The 19649-nt window shown below is 42.0% G+C and overlaps 2 protein-coding genes and 1 long non-coding RNA gene across 5 annotated transcripts in view; 1 reads left to right on the forward strand and 2 right to left on the reverse strand.

The window, feature by feature from the left end:
* Window positions 1–10552: 10552 nt before the first annotated feature.
* On the forward strand, window positions 10553–15326 carry arsa (arylsulfatase A). 2 transcript variants are annotated; one of them, XM_034588098.1, is made up of 8 exons: window positions 10553–10891; window positions 12811–13051; window positions 13165–13383; window positions 13464–13633; window positions 13865–13989; window positions 14536–14663; window positions 14772–14874; window positions 14966–15326. In XM_034588098.1, the coding sequence occupies exons 1-8, from the start codon at window positions 10659–10661 to the stop codon at window positions 15259–15261; spliced, it is 1515 nt and encodes a 504-aa protein (XP_034443989.1). In that variant the 5' UTR covers window positions 10553–10658; the 3' UTR covers window positions 15262–15326. The 2 variants fall into 2 exon arrangements, with proteins under 2 accessions (XP_034443989.1, XP_034443991.1); XM_034588100.1 differs by having other exon boundaries at window positions 12811–13047; window positions 13161–13383.
* LOC117763170 lies at window positions 13887–14633 on the reverse strand. The gene is made up of 3 exons (XR_004614122.1): window positions 14513–14633; window positions 14041–14242; window positions 13887–13996 (listed from the first exon to the last, which is right to left on the reverse strand). It is a non-coding gene; the product is annotated as an uncharacterized LOC117763170 (long non-coding RNA).
* Window positions 15327–16216: 890 nt separating the features above from the next.
* mapk8ip2 (mitogen-activated protein kinase 8 interacting protein 2) overlaps window positions 16217–19649 on the reverse strand; it is a 30974-nt gene continuing 27541 nt past the window's right edge. For both annotated transcript variants that reach the window (XM_034588095.1, XM_034588094.1), the window contains exon 14: window positions 16217–18785. In XM_034588095.1, the coding sequence (XP_034443986.1) occupies window positions 18713–18785 (73 nt within the window). In that variant the 3' untranslated portion in view covers window positions 16217–18712. The remainder of the gene's footprint in view (window positions 18786–19649) is intronic.

Raw genomic sequence — 19649 nt, forward strand, 5'->3', positions numbered from 1 at the left:
TCCTGGCTGGTGAAACAGTAGCTGCCCATTCAAAAGGAGATGAACAGACTTAACTGAGTCATGGTGAGGAGATCTTAGACTAGAATAGTCATTCAGAGGCGGGGGGGGGGTGGGGGTGGGGGGGGGAGCTGAATACCTCCTCTGTGAGAAATGGCAGGAGGCAAGCCTTTCAGCAACTGGCCAGTAATTAGGTATCAATGTGTGTGTGTTCGGTTCATCACGGGGCAGATTCAAAGGTGCTCTTGTTAAAGGGGGTGTTGTGACTGAGGGGGGTCTGCTGGGGATGAAAGCAGGAACAGGAAATGGGGCAGATAGACCGAAACAGATCTTGTTTTTGTTTTTTACCTGTGCCTAAACTCTCCCTCTCTGCAGATGTAATCTACACCTGCATTAATAATTGAGGAATGCTCTTTGTGTTGCGTGCCTGAGAGGAATCCAGCCATTGTTTATCTCAGCTGCACCATGTATTTTTTCTCCCCCCCCTGCATTCAAAGTCAGCAAAATTCTGTTATTCCGGTTGGCAATTTACCAGAGCTGAAATAGCAGATAAGGATTTACCTCTGATAATTACCACAATCTAGATGTGGCATGGCATATTTATCGGTACACACACACACACACACACACACACACACACACACACACACACACACACACACACACGTACCCATGTGCTTGCTCAACCATCCTAACATTCCTCTCACTCTCCCACCTGAGAAGGGCAGCGTCCGTCACTCATGTCAATGAGGTTTCTGGGTATTTAACAGTCTGCGAGTCAATTCAGATTGATCTCATCTGAAATGGAGCCAAAATAAAAAGACAATTTGCATATTCATGGTGAGACGGAACAATGCTGACTAAATCTGATGAAGGTCACCTTCAAGGAAAGCTGCAGCTGCTTTCAGCTGATCAGTGTCAAGTGCAGAGAGCAGCAAAGGGAGAACAGTTGGTGGGATGCTAATGTTTTCACACACTTGCAGCTTTATTGTTTTCTCTCTGTGAAGTGTATAGGAAGGTATAGTATTAATTCCAGCACTAGAATAATGTGCACAACCTTCAAATATAACTCAAACATCCAATTAAAGTTTAATTTCTAATATTATTTCTGCCTTTTCTTCCCTTAATCCATGTCAAAGCGATGCACCACTTACTTCCCTGCTCTCAACGGACCTCTTTGAAAAAAATTTTACTTTAGTGTGTGTGTATATACAACCTTAACTTTATTCCCCTGTGCATTTTTTCCTTTTGTTAACAGTTTTTATGACAGGTTTTTTCTCGACAGTGACAATTTGACGTACATACCCATCTGTTTCAGCAGGGAGCACAGAAGACTTTGTTGTCAGCAAAGTAGATGCAGTATGTTCATAAGGGAAAACGTGGCACTACAGCCACTTCACTTTTGTGTGCGTGCGTGCGTGCGTGCGTGTGTGTGTGTGTGTGCGTGCGTGCGTGTGTGTCTATGTGTGTGTGTGTGTGTGTGTGTGTGTGTGTGTGTGTGTGTGTGTGTGTGTGTGTGTGTGTGTGTGTGTGTGTGTCAGTAGCGCCAGCAATGACAAGTATTGATCTTTTTTGTTTGAAATAGCTGAACATCAGCATATTTAAACAGACAGGGGGGTTCGTAGATAAATAAGAGAAAGATTATTTCAAGTGTACTAAAAGTGTGCTTGCAGACTTGCTGTGATAAAGGTTTACGAATCTTTCAGAGAATATTTATGGCAATGTAGCAATGACTCTTGATCTAAATTAGATAATGAGCATTGAGGTAATAACATCAAGGTGTTACTCAGTACTTTAACCCCTGGAGAGGTACTGGGTCAAACGTATCTGCATAAAATACCTCTGCTTTTTTGCTGCCAACATATAAAACAACACCAACTTGATTATATAAATTCTTGAGTGCTTGTGTGTGTGTGTGTGTGTGTGTGTGTGTGTGTGTGTGTGTGTGTGTGTGTGTGTGTGTGTGTGTGTGTGTGTGTGTGTGTGTGTGTGTGAGTGTGACGACCCTCTCAAAGCAGGCCTCTCCCTGCAGGAGCCTGATGGGAGGAGTTTGGTCACCAGGGAGAATCACCTCCCCTGGTCTGGCTACAGTAGCTTTACAAGCTGGTGGCATCCATTCATTCATTTCTTTATATAAACATGTGTCTTTCCTGAATTTTTCCAGAAGTTGAATGTGACGCCAATATTATCAAAACTTAAACTATGACATTAATTTATTTTATCAGGCAGAAATAGTCCCCAGCGCCAACCGGAGCTCTGAGTCATTTATCAAATTGTGAAAAAGCCGTCGCTTTAAAGATCCGGGAGACGAATGAGAAGCGGCTTCATTGCTTGGAGACAGACAGCGCAGAAAGACAGGGAATAGCTTTAATCGAGCGTGACACCAAGAAATAGGATCCGGGTTTGCAGGCATGGAAGTGGTTGGTTAATTGACTTAAGGATCGAGATCAGCTCTGAGGCTTTAACCCCAGGAACATTGTTGTATGGGAGCTGATATGCAGCGTGACAGCTTAAATACCCGCCTGACGGAGAGCGAGAAACCGCTCCGTGAAGAGTCAGCCCTCAAACACGATGCAGCTAATAGCTTACCATGCTAATTCAGAGTCAAAACTGTAATTAGACACTTTGTATGGCTATAGCTGTTAATTCATTTACAGCTTCTCTCTGCTTCCTCGCCAAATGAATTCCATGTGATTAAAGCAGTGTGGGACTGGATATGGTAACAAGGATAATGAGTGATACTGCAGCTGAAGTCAGCACAGAGCCTCATTATGCAGCTGACACACGCAAAGCTATGACTTCATTTCAACCTTCTGGCTTTGCATTTATATACGGAGTGAAAGCAATTAATAAACGGCTGGTGACACCAATTAATTCACCTCAAATAGAGGCAATGGGATTTTTACACCTATGCATTTATTAACTATAAGTCATATAATTAGGAATGTGAAGTAGCAGCTATAATCTGTCATGTGTCATGCATATATTTTGTATGTTTACAAAATATTACAACTGAGCATGGTTAATATATTAAGTTAATAGAGTAAGTAGTTTTTTTTTATCATACTACTATTTCCAGGGATGGCTAATAAACCTTATATTCAACACCGCATTCATAAAAAAGCCTGTGAATGATTTGTATACAGACAACTAAGTTTTATAAAATGAGTGTGAAATCATATCGTCTTATCAGTTATTAATACACAGCGATGCGATTATGAACACTTCAATGGAAAAGTTTGACTTGACAAATACATAAATAAGCATCTGGGCAACACAAGGTTAGCACTGTTGCCTCAGAAGGTTCTTGGTTCGAATCCCTCGAGTTTTCATGTTCTCTTCGTGTCTCTGTGGGTTTTCTCCGGTACTCCGACATCCTCCCACAGTCCAAAGTGAAGTAGTTTGGGGTTAATTGGAGACTATCAGTATATCTATTTACTACAGGTGTGACTGTGAGTGTTAATGGTTGCCCTGCAATAGTCCATCTACCATCCAACGTCAGATGGGATTGGCTCCAGCTCCGGCTAACCTCAAAGGATAAGTGCTTTAGATAATGGATGGATTATTGCACGTTATAAAAATATTATTAATACTTTTTGTAATGCTTAAAATATTCAAAATAACTTGTGAAGTGTCAATAAAGATAATAGCGATGATTCTCACATGCAAAACGACTGATGTGATATTTCTCGTCTCTCGTCTTTGAGCTTGCGTGACGGGCACATTACATTACATTATTATTACGAGTCGCAGAGGAAGCCGCGTCTACCAACAGCTGATCAAGTTCAAATCTCAAATGGGGAAATAATCATTAAATTCAGCTCATTACTTTGCATTCATTACAGTTTGTGGCTCCAAAGTCATTAGGAAGGATTCGGTCGCATACTGTAACTGACTCAAGCACTGGAGTCGCTAATGAAAGCCTGTTTACATCTCTGACTGTGACATATGTCCTGTTTGTTCTGTGAATATGTTAAATGTGAAAAGATTTGAATAAAGTTTCCACAGAGATATGAATGGGTACATTATTCCTCATCTCTGAAGCATGATTACTGCAGGAAAGGAAATTGTCAACCTGAGCACTGTAAGTCAGAATTTATTAAATCCATCCATTGCTCTGGTTTATTCTTTTTAATCAGTCAGAAGAAGATGGGGGAGGGGCACGGTGCAGCTCAATGCGCTGGCTGTATCTGTTCCAATTACAAATGATGACAATGCAAAAAATGCTCTCTGAAAATTAGAGGAATTACTGTTTACTTTTGGCAGCAGAGTTTGCAGGAATATGGAAATGTGGACACGAGGAGCTGATCTTTGAGATTATGCACACATGACAGATGAGACAGATGTTTTCTAAATTCAGACAGAGCTGTTTACAATCAAAGCTGGAGCTTTATTTCCCCGAGGACTCATCTCAAGGTGAGCTGAAAAGATAAATCTCAACATCCGTACACGTTTTTGAAGTTCATTTCACGTAATTCAAATCGGAATATTTTTGTTTTGTTTGGCCCTTAGCATGCATCAGTAATCTCATATCCCAATACATGCAGCAGAATCTCCATTTTGTTATCTTACTTACTGTGCAGGCCTGTTCCTCTGCGTGTTTCTCTCAGGTCTGCATAACAAGGTGCAGAGCAGATGCTGGAGTCAGGCTGAGAAAAGAATGGATCACTTGTGGAAGCAGCGTGGCAGCAGATGACAGCCGGAGGGTGGCGGGAAGATGGCAGCGGGCACGAGGGCCACTCAGACTCTCCTTTTTTTTCAGTAATGTTGCCAGACAGTTGTGGAGGAAATGGTTGCAGGGACAGGTCGTTAATACCAGCAGTCTGTCAGGAGAACGCAGGGATCACACGGGGACACGACGGCTGGATCACAGGAGGTGTTGCAGTTGCAGTTCATAACTGACTGTCTGAGTGTATTGTGTGTGTTGTGAGCGAAGACAAAAATGGCAAAACCCTTAATTTTGACTGTGATGTCTCCTCTGTGTTTTATGTAGGGCTGTTGTGTAGCTGAAAAACTTTGGCTCTATGTTTAGTACAAGGAGATCATCCGTGTGTATGAGCCGAGAATGTCGACAAAAGTGCATATTACCCCGGCAGGTACTCAAACATTTATGAGTTCTTCAGCTCATGTTGCTCCGCAGAGGCCTGTTAGATTTCATTGCATAATTCTGTGCTCTGTTTCAGCCTCTGTTGTGCCAATGAAGCTCTGTTTATTTGCCAGGATGTTTTTGTGTAACTGCTCCCTCAGCTCACGAGCCAGAATAACAATGACTTTTCATCATCGAAAGGACCGCTTCATCCCCAGTCAGACAGGAGATCTGCTCGACGCAACCGCCTTCAGCAAACACTTCAGGCGGTCTTGACGGCATCATGAACTTAAACTCGCCGCCGATCCAAAATGAAACTGTGTTTTTATACTTTTCTAATGCTGCACTGACAACTCGTGTAATAACTGTTATTTATCTCAATGAACTGCAGTTTGTCTGGGGAGTCTATAATGAAAACCACAGGATATGAAGCACTTTTGGGTTATTTTCAATTTGCACTTTTTCATCACTATATCTTCTCTGAGGAGCAACTTCAAAGATGTTGTGGTGTACGCTGCTCAAAGTGCATTTGCATGACGACAAGATAATAGGCAGCTCGCTCATTGAAGATGTTCTGCTGTCAGGGCAGCGCCACATCAAATTATTAAGAGCTGTCCATGGTTCTGATTCCAACACCTACCTACCTACCTATCTATCTATCTATCTATCTATCTATCTATCTATCTATCTATCTATCTATCTATCTATCTATCTATCTATCTATCTATCTATCTATCTATCCGTCCACTTGTCCTTCCTTCCTTCCACCTGTCTGTGCATCCACCCTTCCACTGATCCCAAGACCTACCTTTCTTTATCAATAAATCTATCTACCTACCACCTACTACCTCCACCCATGCATCCCTCCATCCATCCATCTATCCATCCCTTCATCTTTCCATCCATCTGTCCATCAATCAATCCATCCATCGAACCATCCTTCCACCTGTCCGTCCATCCATCCATTCATGGATCCCAACACCTACCTTTCTTTATCAATCTACCTATCCATCCACGTACCTACCTACCTCCATCCATCCATCCATCGCTAACTCTTTTTCTATTTCACGTTGCATAATTGTAATTCTCCTTCGACTGTGACCTTCCATAAAAACCTGCTTAAGTTAAATAGAGATTAAATGTCTTTGAGAAATGGCAGCAGGATGCAGAGCTGCAGAGGCAGATGTGAGGAAACTACATGAGGACTTGAACGAGCAGCTTTGCCCAGCCTCCAAATGTCAGAAAGCTAACCTGCAATTTAACATGTGCCATCAACCCTCAATGACTCCATTACTGCTCAATGTATTGTGCAGCACAGCCTTGGAAATCAGATTTAAAAGAGATTGTCTGCGGAACTAATGGTAAAAATCTGTCTTCGGCTCTGATATAAGGAATGCATGCAAAGAAGGAAGTGAGGGCCAACTGTGATCCAATGGTGCCCACTAGTGTTAAAACGTTTCCCCCGCATTTCTCATACACAGCCGCATAACAGTTCACAGCTTAACTCACAGCTTCTGACTGTTAATATTGTGTGAAATGACACACAGCAAGAGGAGGACTAGAAAAACGTTTTCACACAGTGGCCTGTTGGTGCTTGTTTACTGTTGATTTACGTCCCAGTATTTGCTGTTGCTCTTGTGAAACCAAATAAACAGTATCTGCAGGGAACTATGAGCACGATATCTTATTCCCATGAAGAAGAGGAGGAGGTGAGGTGAGGATGAGAGGCAGAGCTGCACGCCACGCCATGGGCTGTGAAAGCAGATGTTACAAGCAAAAAGCTGCAGACTATTCACACATGCACATGCACATGCACATGCACACACACACGCACACGCACACTCACACACACATGCACACACACACACACACACACACACACACACACACACACACAGACACACACACACACACACACACACACAAACACACACACACACACACACACACACACACACACACACACACACACACACACACACACACACACACACACACAAAGCCTGAGGTGGGGACCCTTTTTTGAGCCCCAGATTCTTCAAGCTAGTTGACAGCAGATTCTATTTACCCACAGTTAAAGGTCAGATCAGTCACATTTTACTGAATCATGGTGCAGCATGACTCTCAGGGTCAGCTCTGGTCATCTTGGTGCCAGGGAGGTCATGTTTTCATCTGCGTTTGTGTGATTGTCAATTTCCATGAGATTTTGTGGAGGGGTGGGGCATGAAGGAAGAACCCATTACAGTGTGGTGTTTTGGTGGAAGCAGTTCAGGCAGCAGGTCCAGCAGGTTTTTTCTTTCACTAACATGGGAGTTTTGCAGCATTTTCGTTGATGTGTCAGAGAATAAGTCATGGATCCCATAGAAAAAAAAGTCAGAAATGTTCAGGGGACTGATATTTATGAGTGTGTGCCATTGGTGCAGATACAAATAATAATGTGGATGGAGTAAATATAAATGTGGTTTCAGAAGGGGACTGTTGGGCCTGGGCTGAGGTATGAAATCTACTGAGTGAAAATCGAATTAATAATATAATGAAAAGGCTGTTTTTGTTGATGATGTTGTGATTGTAACCATGTAAAATACAATTAGCGACATTCTTGCGGAGCCCTGATTAAAATCTGCGCCCTAGGCAACCACTGAGGCTCGTGCCCTGTCATCCATCCACAGCTGGTCTCCTCCTTCCTCTCTCTGACACTGTCTGGCAAAACCTCTCAAAACCTAAATGGTCATAATCATAACTTAGGCTATTCAGCTACTAGATGGCTACTTGTATGTCTTCCGATACAAACTGAAACACTGATGACTGATGTGTCATGATGCATGATGCATGATGCTTTGAAAGGATTGTGGTCTTAAATTCAAAAGGAATGGAGAAGCAGGAATGGTAGTCCCCCCCCCCCCCCCTCCTTGGTTGCAGCAGCACCATATTGTTCCCTGCAGAGACGTTTCCAGAGCTCAGGGTTTCAGGTGATTAGATGAAGGGAGCTCGTGCAGTGAGGCATCTCTCTTATCTTTGCCTTTCCTTCATGCACCAACTTCATTGACGTTTTTGACAAGAACATGTGTGTATTTGTATAGAAATATGAGTTTGTGTTTGTGCTTTCTTCTGTTTAGATCACTGGGTCAAGTATTGAAAGGTTTTACTCGCAGTGAACATGCTTCTCTTTCTCCCAGGGCTGTACTGCCGCTCGATGGTTTGAACACAAACAGAGTAAAGACACAAACACAGCACATACTGCAGACTACAGTCATCAGTACAATCGTCCATGGGTGTGTGGTTGAGTGTAATACTCCCACAGCAGGAAAAAGTACAAGTAGAGAACCCAAAATGTGGAGAAAGAGAAAAACATGCAGCTGATAAAATTGCTTTAGTATTTTTGGAGCATCTCTCTCTCTCTCTCTCTCTCTCTCTCTCTCTCTCTCTCTCTCTCTCTCTCTCTCTCTCTCTCTCTCACACACACAGTCAGGTGTAGGTTATAGGCTCAAAATGTTCCTCACAAAGAAATCTGTACAAGTACAAGTACACACACACAGACACACAGGCCTACATGGCAGCTGCTGAATGTAGGTCAGTACTGTAGAGAGATGTGAAAGTGAATAGTAAATCAAAACTATCCATCAGCTGATGCCACAGCAGCGCTTCCCTGAGGCTAAACAGCAGAGCTGGACAGCACGCGAGCTAAACGAGTGCCAAACACACACACATGTGATTTGACGTGTTGCATTATTAATCAGTACCAAAGAAAACAGCTATTGTCTGAATTCCAGTAGTGGTCCCCTCCTTAGTGAATGTGTTTCAGGTGTCAGCATTATTTTGCATACAATCACGTGGGAATCACATGAGAGTTACATTTGTTGTTGGGATTTATATGCATTCATGTCCCCATTGTATCCCTGTCTCACTCTCATAGACACACACTATGCCAGCTTATCAAAATGCAGATAGCACCTTCCTGTTCTTTTCTCCTGTCCACCCGACTGAGGCTCGGCTCAGAGAATAAATAAATAAGCGGGCCCAGTACTGAGCTGTTCATATTAAAATCAACTGTGACGTCCATTTCTCCTCCAACTGGTGGCTTCTGCAGCATTGCACCACAGATTTATTTCTCCTCTTGTTTGTGTAATTGACCATTTGTCGGGTTGAATCAGTGACAAAATCCAAGGTTACCACTGAGGACAGAAACTCAGCCGCAGGCCCTAAGACTAACAGCTTCAGTCAAGAGGCAGATTAAACATCCGACGTGCAGGGTGCACAAAGAGCTCAGGACCTTCTGGACAGTCAAAGGACAAGCACGTTCTCACATATGCCACGTTGGTAAAAAGATGTGTTTTGATTATTAAACTCTAAGTGCTTAAAGTGGCTATTATTGGTACTTTTAAAATATCATATGTCAATGTGAAAACATGTGAATGCAAATAATGATGCAACTCCCGAGATATATTAACTAAGCTCTCCTGGGCTTTACACAGTTTTCTCTCTGTGCTGCTCTCACTGCAGCATTTTCAGCAAAAGCAGGAAGCTACTACGATCAAACCCAACATGCACTACCTGCTCAGCACCCGACAGCGACTAGCTGGTGAGCACTTAATGTATAAACAGTCAGATATTTTCCTCTGTAATTTGTAGAGAGAACAGAAAAAGACTAAAAAGGAGAGTAAATATCAGACCTAAATTCATCTGGTGAATAGAATCTAAATAAGGGATAATTTATATCTATAAGCAACTGCTTGCAATCAAGTTCACTATAACACCCAACCACAAGGATGGCAATGTTGTGTTCACAATTAAAAATATATATATAAAAGATCTTATATAAATATATAAATATAGGTTATGTGGATCCATGCTTTCCATATGAAGACACATGTTGCACAAATTATAGCCAATAAATAAATCCCTATCCCTCTCATTTTAAAACCACAGTGAAGTCCAGATGTGTGTTTAATATCAAATCTAAAACTAACCGTGTGCAGAAAGAGACGAAAACCTAAAGCATGTGATGTACATAATAAATATATTTTTTAGAAGAACCTTATTCAAGACGGTAAATACAGTAAAAATAAGACATAAAAACACAAAATACAACACTCAGAGCCAAAGAGGAAGAAAACAAAATACACACACAGACACGTTTTGCATTTCTATCTTAGTGAGGACACTCATTGGCATAATACATTCCCTAGCATCTTACTTTAACCATCCAAACTAAATACCTAAACTTAATTCTAACACCAAGTCTTAACCCCCAAACAGCCCATTGATAAAAGTGAGGACGCTCAAAATGCCCTCACTCTGTAGGGTCTATGCTTAAAATGGTACAAGAACACACACACACACACACATATTACTTATTCATTAATTATACTAATTGTTCATTGTTATTATATAACTAATAATCATATATAATTTGTCCTATGAGGTCTTGTGTAGTCCTTAATCCTACACGGGACTACATTTCCTAGTCGTGCGTGACGTCAACTCTCCGCGCCGGGACACGTGACGTGTTGTTGTGGTTCCTGTGTATGGAGCAGGTTCCTGATCTTCTTCACTCAGCTGTAGAAGTGGCCTCAGGATGGACGTCACCTCTCTCCTCCTCCTCCTCTTCCTCTCCTCTCTCTGCTGCTCCTGCTGCTTCGGGGCTGCTCCGCCGAACTTCGTCCTGGTTTTCGCCGATGATTTGGGTTTCGGGGATCTGGGCTGTTACGGACATCCCACCTCTCTCACCCCGAACCTGGACCGTCTGGCCGCGGGAGGACTCCGCTTCACCGACTTCTACTGCACCAGCCCGGTGTGCAGCCCGTCCAGGTGCCGGGGCTCTTACACACACTGGGGCTGATGCAGGCTCACACTCATGCTGGAGAACATGGACAATAATATAATATAATATATAATATATATTAGCCTCTTATCCAGATTTCATATGCAAAGGTCAGGGTGTATTTTCTTTTAAATATAACTCTCTGTTATTCAGAAGCTGTGCAGTGTGACAGGTCCACTGTCTCCTGTAACTAGAGGCTAGGAGCCATTACAACATCACCTGTTACACAAAGCTATGACAACACTCACTATCCAGTGCAGCTTATTGTGTCATTTACTACATTGTTACAGAGCTGGAGCAGATGAGTTTTATGGACCTTCTTCAAAAGCCAGTGTTTAAAGCGACTGTCACATTTTAAGCAGATGTTATTAAAATAATTAGATTAACAAAAACACGCCATGGTCAATATTGTACAGTCAGCAGTGATGGATGGAGCAACCACCTGTAATTCAGACACTAAATCATAAACCCTGCATGATTAACAAAGTAGGAACAAAAAGGAGGTTAAATGTGTCAATTCCAGGTCTGTCGGTAAATTATATGATCATTTTTATGACCAATTTCTGTCCTGAATCGTCAGAAAAAAACTCCTGGAGAATAATTTCTCAGAAAGACTGGGAACCCTGTTGATGTAATTTACTGTCCGTCATTGAGAAGAAGAATCAGGGTTTTAAACTGCTGGAGAAACAAATCAGCACATATTTTACAACTTTAGGAACTTTAGGAGTATATGAACTCTTAGAATTATAGAGGTGACAGCCTCATCATTTATTTAAGCTAAGAGATGACTGATAAATATAATAAAGCTTTATGTGTTTGACTTTAAAGTTATAGTATTAAGAAGAGAAAAAAGAAGCAAAACGTCTCTAATGGTTTATATTCTCCTTTGCAGCACAACACATGAATGTCCTCTATAAATCTATGTAGGCCAGCATGTGTTATGCAACAGGAGCCTAAGATAAAGTGGTTAATATAAACTCAGAGCTCGACTTGCTGCGTGTTTCAGTGTGGCCAGGAAACAGAGAAACATCTATTATAGGTGTAATAGTAGAAAATAATAATAATAATGGAGTCACAATTTGATAAAATAAAGTTAAAACTGTGCGAGAGGAAGATGCAATAAAGGACATAAAGGATAAAAGAATATAAAACAAAAATGAATCAGGCTGAATTAAAAGCAAAATTAAAAAGGAAGGTTTTAAAAGTAGATTTAAAACTGTCGATAGTAGGACAAGACCTCCTGTGGGGGCGGGAGACTATTCCAAAGCTTTTGGAGAAACAACATGGAGAAGCTCTGTCTCCTTCAGCTGTTTGACAAAAGGGAGGATTGACTAATAGTTGTTGTGAAAGGATTGAAAGGGTTGTTGTTGGTGTGAGGATGACCTAAGTGATCTGGGAGCAGAGTATGAGATCAGGAGATAAGTGATGTAGTGAGTGAAGTTTTATTCTGAATTCAACTGGGAACCAGACAGAGCAAGTTGGCTAAGACAAGCGTTATATAATCTCTTGTCTTAAGTCAATAGGATTCCTAAGTGGTGAAAGCTGCTTTTCACGATGCTACAAACCTGTTTATCAAAATGAATGACGATAAGAGCCGTGGGTAGGAGGCGATTACTGGAATCGTCAAGACACAATAACAGTTTTCCAGTGACAGATGACTCAGTCACTGGTCAGCTCTGACTGGTCACTAAGATATTTTATGTTGATCTGCAGCCCAGACATTAAAGGCCATTAATTCATCAATGCATTTTTCATCAGGTTTGAACATACTGTGAACAAAGACCATCAACACTGTCCCTTCAGACTGTTCTTATTCAGTCTGAAAATACATCCTTCTGATTATATACACTTTCCAGTCCATCCTTGTTCTGTTAAATAACATCTTTGTTTGGTGACGTCTTCTCAGAGCATCGTTGTTGACGGGACGTTACCAGACTCGCTCCGGCATCTACCCAGGAGTGTTGTACCCGGGCTCCATAGGCGGACTTCCTCTGAATGAGACCACCATCGCTGAGGTCCTGAAACCTCAGGGCTACGCCACAGCTGCCGTGGGAAAGTGGCACCTGGGATTTGGGGCTAATGGCATGTTTCTTCCGACCAAGCAGGGGTTTGACCAGTACATGGGGATCCCTTACTCCCATGACATGGTTAGTGTGATTGAGTTTTAAGATAGTTTCTGTGATAGTATTTGTTAAAGTATCTTTTTTTGCGTGTAACATCAATTTGAATGTGTTTTTCTCTGTGCCTGTTCTTCCCCCAGGGCCCCTGTCGGAACTTGACTTGTTTCCCTCCAGATGTGAAGTGTTTCGGATTCTGTGATATCGGCGTAGTAACCGTCCCGCTAATGCACAATGACGTCATCAAGCAGCAACCGGTCGACTTCCTGGACCTGGAGAAGACGTACAGTGACTTCGCAACCAACTTCATCACCACATCGGCCAAGAAGAATCAACCTTTCTTCCTCTACTATCCCTCTCATGTAAGTAGCACATGTTAAATGTATGTTTTCATCCCCCCCCAAGATTGTGGAAACACTTCACTCTCCACTTCCTCCTCCAGCACACCCACTACCCCCAGTATGCAGGTCCAGGGGCCGCCGGGAAGTCTTTAAGGGGCCCATATGGAGATGCTCTGCTGGAGTTTGACAACACTATCGGAAACCTACTGACAACCCTGGAGAAGACAGGAGTCATCAACAACACTCTGGTCTTCTTCACTTCAGACAATGGGTTGGTTTGTGTTTGTATTCAAATGAATCGAAATCCTGGAATCGTTCTTTCTTACTGTAAACTGACATTTTCAGCTGCCTCCACAACCAGCAGCTGTGGAACATTAGCCTCTGTTCGAAGGTCAAGTTTCATGATATCTTTAGATTTATCATCATATCATTGGATTTATGGCCGTCTGGTTCATTTATTGTCCTTTATCAAACGGGTTATTCCCTGTCTCTCTGTGTGCAGACCTGAGCTGATGCGTATGTCCCGTGGCGGTAACGCTGGCCCTCTGAAATGTGGGAAAGGCACCACATATGACGGCGGCATGAGGGAGCCAGCCATCGCGTACTGGCCAGGGACCATCAAACCAGGTGAGGACTCCTTGATCAGCTGCAGAATGTCGACACTGGATGATGCCTAACTGTCACTTTCCACACAGACCATAGCTGGTGCACATTTAGTCTTTGAAGGAAGCTTAGCCAATACAGTATCAGTTCAAAGACCATATTGATGGTTTTGCATGTTTCAGTCACATATACTAAGCCATTTTATGTTTTTACACTGATTCCAAACATCAACTGGTCTCTTTTCATTCATTCCACCAAGGAGGTCCTGTTCCCCCCCCTGTTGGTTTGTTTGTTTGAAAGCTACATCACACAAAACATACAGGAGGGATTTCCACAAAACTTCGGTCGGGGAAGAAACCATTACATTTTGGTGTGGATAATTCATGGATCTTGATGAAAACATTTAGGGAACTGATATCTTTGAGTGAGTGACACTTGGTGCAGTTTGATTGAATTTAAAGGGACTGCTAGGCCTTGGGGGAGGTAGGTGCTCCATAGTGTGCCACTCTTTTTTTTGTATAAAAAAATACACCCATTTAAATGTGACTTTTTCTGTGTGCATCTCTTTAGGTGTGACTCATGAGCTGGCCAGCACACTAGACATCCTCCCCACCATCTCAGCCCTGGCAGGAGCCAAACTGCCCCAGGTGAAGCTGGATGGAGTCGATATGACAGAGATCCTTGTCCAGCGAGGAAAGGTAGCTGGCGTCATACCTCGCAGCAGATAGGGAGATTTTGTGAAAACCAAGATGATGTATTATGATGAATTTCAAAGATGTGTTACTTCTTAAATTCTTGTTTTGCAGAGTAAAAGGGAGACGATGATGTTCTACCCCACAGACCCCAGTGAGATGTATGGTCTGTTTGCTCTCAGGTTGGGGAAGTACAAGGCCCACTACTACACACGAGGTAAAATAGGTTTCATCTGCTCAAAAGCAGAATTGCACCATCAGAACTGAGGTGGTTTTGACTTGTGGTTGCTCATGTGTTTTTGCACCAGGTGCCACCCACAGCGGCACGACCCCGGACAATGACTGCTCAGTATTCGCTGTTCTCAAGGCCCATGACCCCCCTCTGCTTTTCGACCTGGAGCTTGACCCCTCTGAGAACTACCCTCTCCCTCTGATGGGGAAACCCGACCTCCAAGCCCTGCTGGAGAGGATGAAGAGAGTCAAGCAGCAGTTTGAAGCCTCCATGGTGTTTGGGCAGAGCCAGGTATCAAAAGGAATAGACCACAGCCTGGAGCCGTGCTGCAATCCTCAGTGTACCCCCAAACCCAACTGCTGCCAGTGCTGATGGGACAGATGTGTGGGGGAGGCTGAAGGTACTGCACTGATTTTACTGTACAAAGTGCTCAAAGCTCGAAAGATGTGTTTTTTGAAATAATGCAATTCAGCCACTTGTTTGTGGAATGTTAAGGTTTCAGTGCTACTCATACTGAAAAGTAATTTTGCAAATAATCTGTTTTCCTCAGTGAGGAAATCTTTATTTTTTGTGTTAATATTGATTATATTTCAAATTAGAAGAGCAACCAGAGTAGGAAAAGGCTAACACTCTATCTTACTGTGTTAAAAACAGTGGAACATTCATGGATACACACATGTATCTGGATCTGCATTCCCGGCGCCTACACAAAATTTCAGGTTTCAGTAGTTTTTGTGAAATCCTGCTAACTAAAAAACAGAGAAACAAAGGCAGAAGAAAACATAACCTCCTCAGCGCAGGAAATAATGCACGACAAGGAAGGTATGTACGTTTGTCTGTTAGTAGGTTCATGCAAAATTGACTACTGTTACGAAGAAACCTGGTGGAAGGATGTGTTATGGGTTTGGAAAGAACCCATAAAATGTTCAGGGGGCCGATCCAGAAATGTTGGATTGTGAGATAGGTTGTTAAAAAACGTTTTAGTTGATTTCCCAGAGAAAAATTAATGGATTTCTTGATTTAAAAAATCAGGGACGCTTTGGGGACTGATCCGGTGCAGATCTGAATAAAAATCTGGATACAGTGAATTTAAATGTTTTATTTTTTTAATACTTTCATGAGGGGACTTTGGGACCTTGGTGGAGATTTGCAGTCTTTAACCGCCCCTCTAGTTTTAATTGATCCATTATGAAATGTTATCTTCAACTTTCTTTATCATCATAAGATTTTCAATATTAATATATGAAGTATTTGTAAAAATGTTTTGCAGCACATTTCAATCACACAAACAAAGAGTGGATGTGAACAATAAAGACGACACGAAAGGTTTTGGACATCAAGCATATATTTTATTCATAAGACCAGATCCATGACAAGGCAGAATGATTTTTTTTTGTCATTTTTTCTTTGTTTTTCCCTTTAATTTTACAAGTCCTTGTTTTTAAAGATACAAGATAGGATATGTTGTTTCTGTCACATACGGTTTTGCTCTAGGTATACAGTGAAGAATCTTGTTAATGTAGTGAAGTCAAAAGTTTGGTTTAACTGTTAATGTATGTCTCAGCGGGTAATATGGGACGAGATCATCCTCAGAGGTGGTTTTTGTGTAGTTGAAAGTGAGGAAGGATTTGTAACAAGGCAGAAAATCATAATCAGAAGCAAATAGATACAGATCAGTGATGGGGAACGCTGTCGGAGCTCAGAGGTGATTATTACAATCGGCAATAGAGTTTTCCAGTGACAGCTGACTCAGTCACTTTTCAGCTCTAACAGCTGATAGGTCAGTAATCTGCTGGGTGTGTCACACTCTTCCCGAATATGCCCTAAATGTGCTGCTGAAGCCTGTTCATAGAGACCTTATGGAACCCAAATCCCACCTGGGTGACAGATACTGGGATAAACACCTCGTGTGGAAACATAAGACACTGAAATAAAATTATTGCAGATCACAGATATTTAACGTGTTTTTCTAATCTTTCAAGGGCCATTTGTCTGGTTGTGATCTTTTAGTTTTTTTTTTATTTCTTTTTAATGAATGTACATATTCATTTCAGTAACATACTCAACATAAAGGACACAGCACTATCTTAGATTCGCTATTGTATATACATGATCTAACTGACAGCGATACATATGCAGATAACACCCTGCCTCCCTCCTGCCATATCAACATTCAGTGAAATCCTGCAGATAATATGAGGTGCTTGTTTGTTCTGGTGGACTGTGACTGAAAGCAGCAGAACAAGAAGCCAAACAGAACGAGCGATTGATGAGGACGGTCGGGGTTAAACCTCAAAGCCTAACATGTCATGTAGCAGTCGACTGCGGTGACTGCATCGAGTTTTAAATCAACCCTCTCCCCTTTGTAAGGTGCTATAAAATAAGTAGGTTGTTGTGTAACGTGTGAGCGATGCTGTAATCCTTGACCGGACTAAAAGCAATAAATAAATAAATATGGGACCGCGTCGCTATCCCTCCTGTCCTTCATAGTTAAAAACAGATCAAAGTCTAACCATTTACATAACTATAAAACTTCATATTCAACTCTTCATTAAAGGTTTAATTCCACTTTGACACAGAGTCCGAGAATTAAGCAAGTCGCTCTCACTGCACAGTAGCCACCACTCTTTACACAACTTTACCGCCACGTGGTCAATCCAGTCGTACTTTTTCCGTCGTCGAAACCGCCAAGTCAAAAGCAAAGCGGAGACTAGAGCGTCACTGAAATCCAACAGTTCAACAGTCAGAGGTGGGAGGATATGGCTTTTCAGAGGGCCTTTGACCTTTCTGCTTTCTTTGACCTGAAAGTCACATCAATCATTGCAAAGCACACAGTGACGAACCACGGTTTTACACGGTTAAATGATTTCCTGTGACGGCTCCCCACGGCGAAGCTCAACAAACACATTTTCAGGATGGGACAAAAGTAAAAAAAACGGTTCTGTCAAATCCCTACAGATGTGCCGACAGTTACCGTGCTCGGTCTGAATAAAACGTCTGCAGGGCTAATGACATTCAAAGTTCAATTTCAATCATTACAACTTTTTCAAAAAGAATCAGTCGTAAATAATCTCTACTTACTTCTGTCAGTCATTAATACCTCCAAGAGAACTATGAAGGAAGTCCCCTCCATTGGTCCTAAATGTGAGTGTCTCTTAATTAGTGTGGATGAGGCGCCTGTATGTCTACTCTCTATACATGTATTTACAACACACACTACGTCTTGTACACAACACAGGGGTAAGCTCGGACCAAGGACGGTTCACTGTACTCTCTCTACTTTGCTCCAATGTCACTATCAGTAGAAATCTAATCAGCAGTTTGTCAATATTGACCAAATACATATTTACAGTTAATCAAACTCCCGGCCTCCTGATTCCACACCGCTCCCGTACTGATTGTTGAGCTGCTTGCCATTCACTTGGATATGTGTACTTCTTGTGTGTGTCTGTGTGCATTAACCCTACTAGCCATGCATTGAAAAGTGAAACAGCAGTAGTAGGTAAGATCGTTTTTTTTTTTTTGTCATTTCAAAAGAGGAACCTTTAAATAAACAGGTGCTCAGCGTCTTAGTTTTATATCATAGAAAAGGATCAAAGAAACAGGCAATCAACCCATCGCGGTGAGAGAGACAGAGAGAGAGAGAGAGAGATGAAGTAAGTCGCATACTGTAGAAATGAAGCTCCCAGTATTTAGAGGGACACAGAAGAGTATTTTTTTTACTATGGAGAGAAGCCCCCCCACTCACAGTGCCCTCTGGTGGCAAACTTGATGAACATACACAAGCTGTAGAGGAGGAAGGTGGTCGTCATGGCAACACTTCTTACTCTAGGTAAATGTCCTCAGTGGGGCAAGCGTACTCCAGGTGTTCCTGGTAGTACTCCTGGAAGGCTCGACTGCAGAAAACACAGATGAGAACATGATGAAATATCTGAACAATCCCTCTATTGTTACACAGCCACGCTGCGCAATTTCAGCACTAACTCTGCAAATAAGAGTGGAGTTCCTCAGGTTGTAAAAGTGGTCAGTGGTTTCATCCCCTGCTCCTCCAGTGGCTTTGGACAGGACACTGAACCCCAATTTTACCTGCTGGCTGTGCCATCGTAGTGTGAATGGATGAGTTAACTCTTTCCTAATAAATGTCCATGTAGCACAAACAAAAAAGTGCTTGGTAAACATAAGCCCTAGTGGAAACACCGAGCTGATCTCTTTGAATCAAAGGAGGGAAGCAGTTTTTCATGTCTGCCTTCGTCAGTGGGTCTGGACCCGAGAGAGAGAGCAGGATGAGAAGCTGATAGATCATGTGATCAGTTCAGCTCTTACTCAGCTGCCTGCTCTCACTCCATCCAGAGACAGACATCTTTAATTATTCAAATCTGACCTTCCACACAAGCTCACACACAAAAGAACCTGGATCATTGTGTTCTTATCCAGCTTCAATAGGGAGTAAAAATCTATTCTAAGATGTCATTATCAAACCTGAAGACATAGAAATGTAATTGAGGCTTGATATTTTACACTTTAACCATAAACTTTAAACCCAAATGCAATCAAATATGTAAAACTTGAATTAGGACAATAAACATAAATCTCTTTCTGCATTGTTAATTATGTAAAATAAAAGTTTTCATATAGGTGCCATTAAAGAGCACTTAAAAAGGGATATAAGCTAAATATAGTTAGCATCATTTACAATCTCTTTTATGGACTGTTAGCATTTCAGCATCTTGGCAATTACAGAGCACTTAGAATCGAGTAAA

The sequence above is a fragment of the Hippoglossus hippoglossus genome, chromosome 6 (genome assembly GCF_009819705.1).
Source record: "Hippoglossus hippoglossus isolate fHipHip1 chromosome 6, fHipHip1.pri, whole genome shotgun sequence".
NCBI classification, from domain to species: domain Eukaryota; kingdom Metazoa; phylum Chordata; class Actinopteri; order Pleuronectiformes; family Pleuronectidae; genus Hippoglossus; species Hippoglossus hippoglossus.

Excerpts from the sequence above, each read along its gene's own strand:
- arsa (XM_034588098.1), top strand. The coding sequence starts at position 10,659 with ATGGACGTCACCTCTCTCCTCCTCCTCCTCTTCCTCTCCTCTCTCTGC. Across the intron at positions 10,892-12,810 it reads CCGGTGTGCAGCCCGTCCAG|AGCATCGTTGTTGACGGGAC; the intron begins GTGCCGGGGCTC and ends ACGTCTTCTCAG. Across the intron at positions 13,990-14,535 it reads GCCAGGGACCATCAAACCAG|GTGTGACTCATGAGCTGGCC; the intron begins GTGAGGACTCCT and ends GCATCTCTTTAG.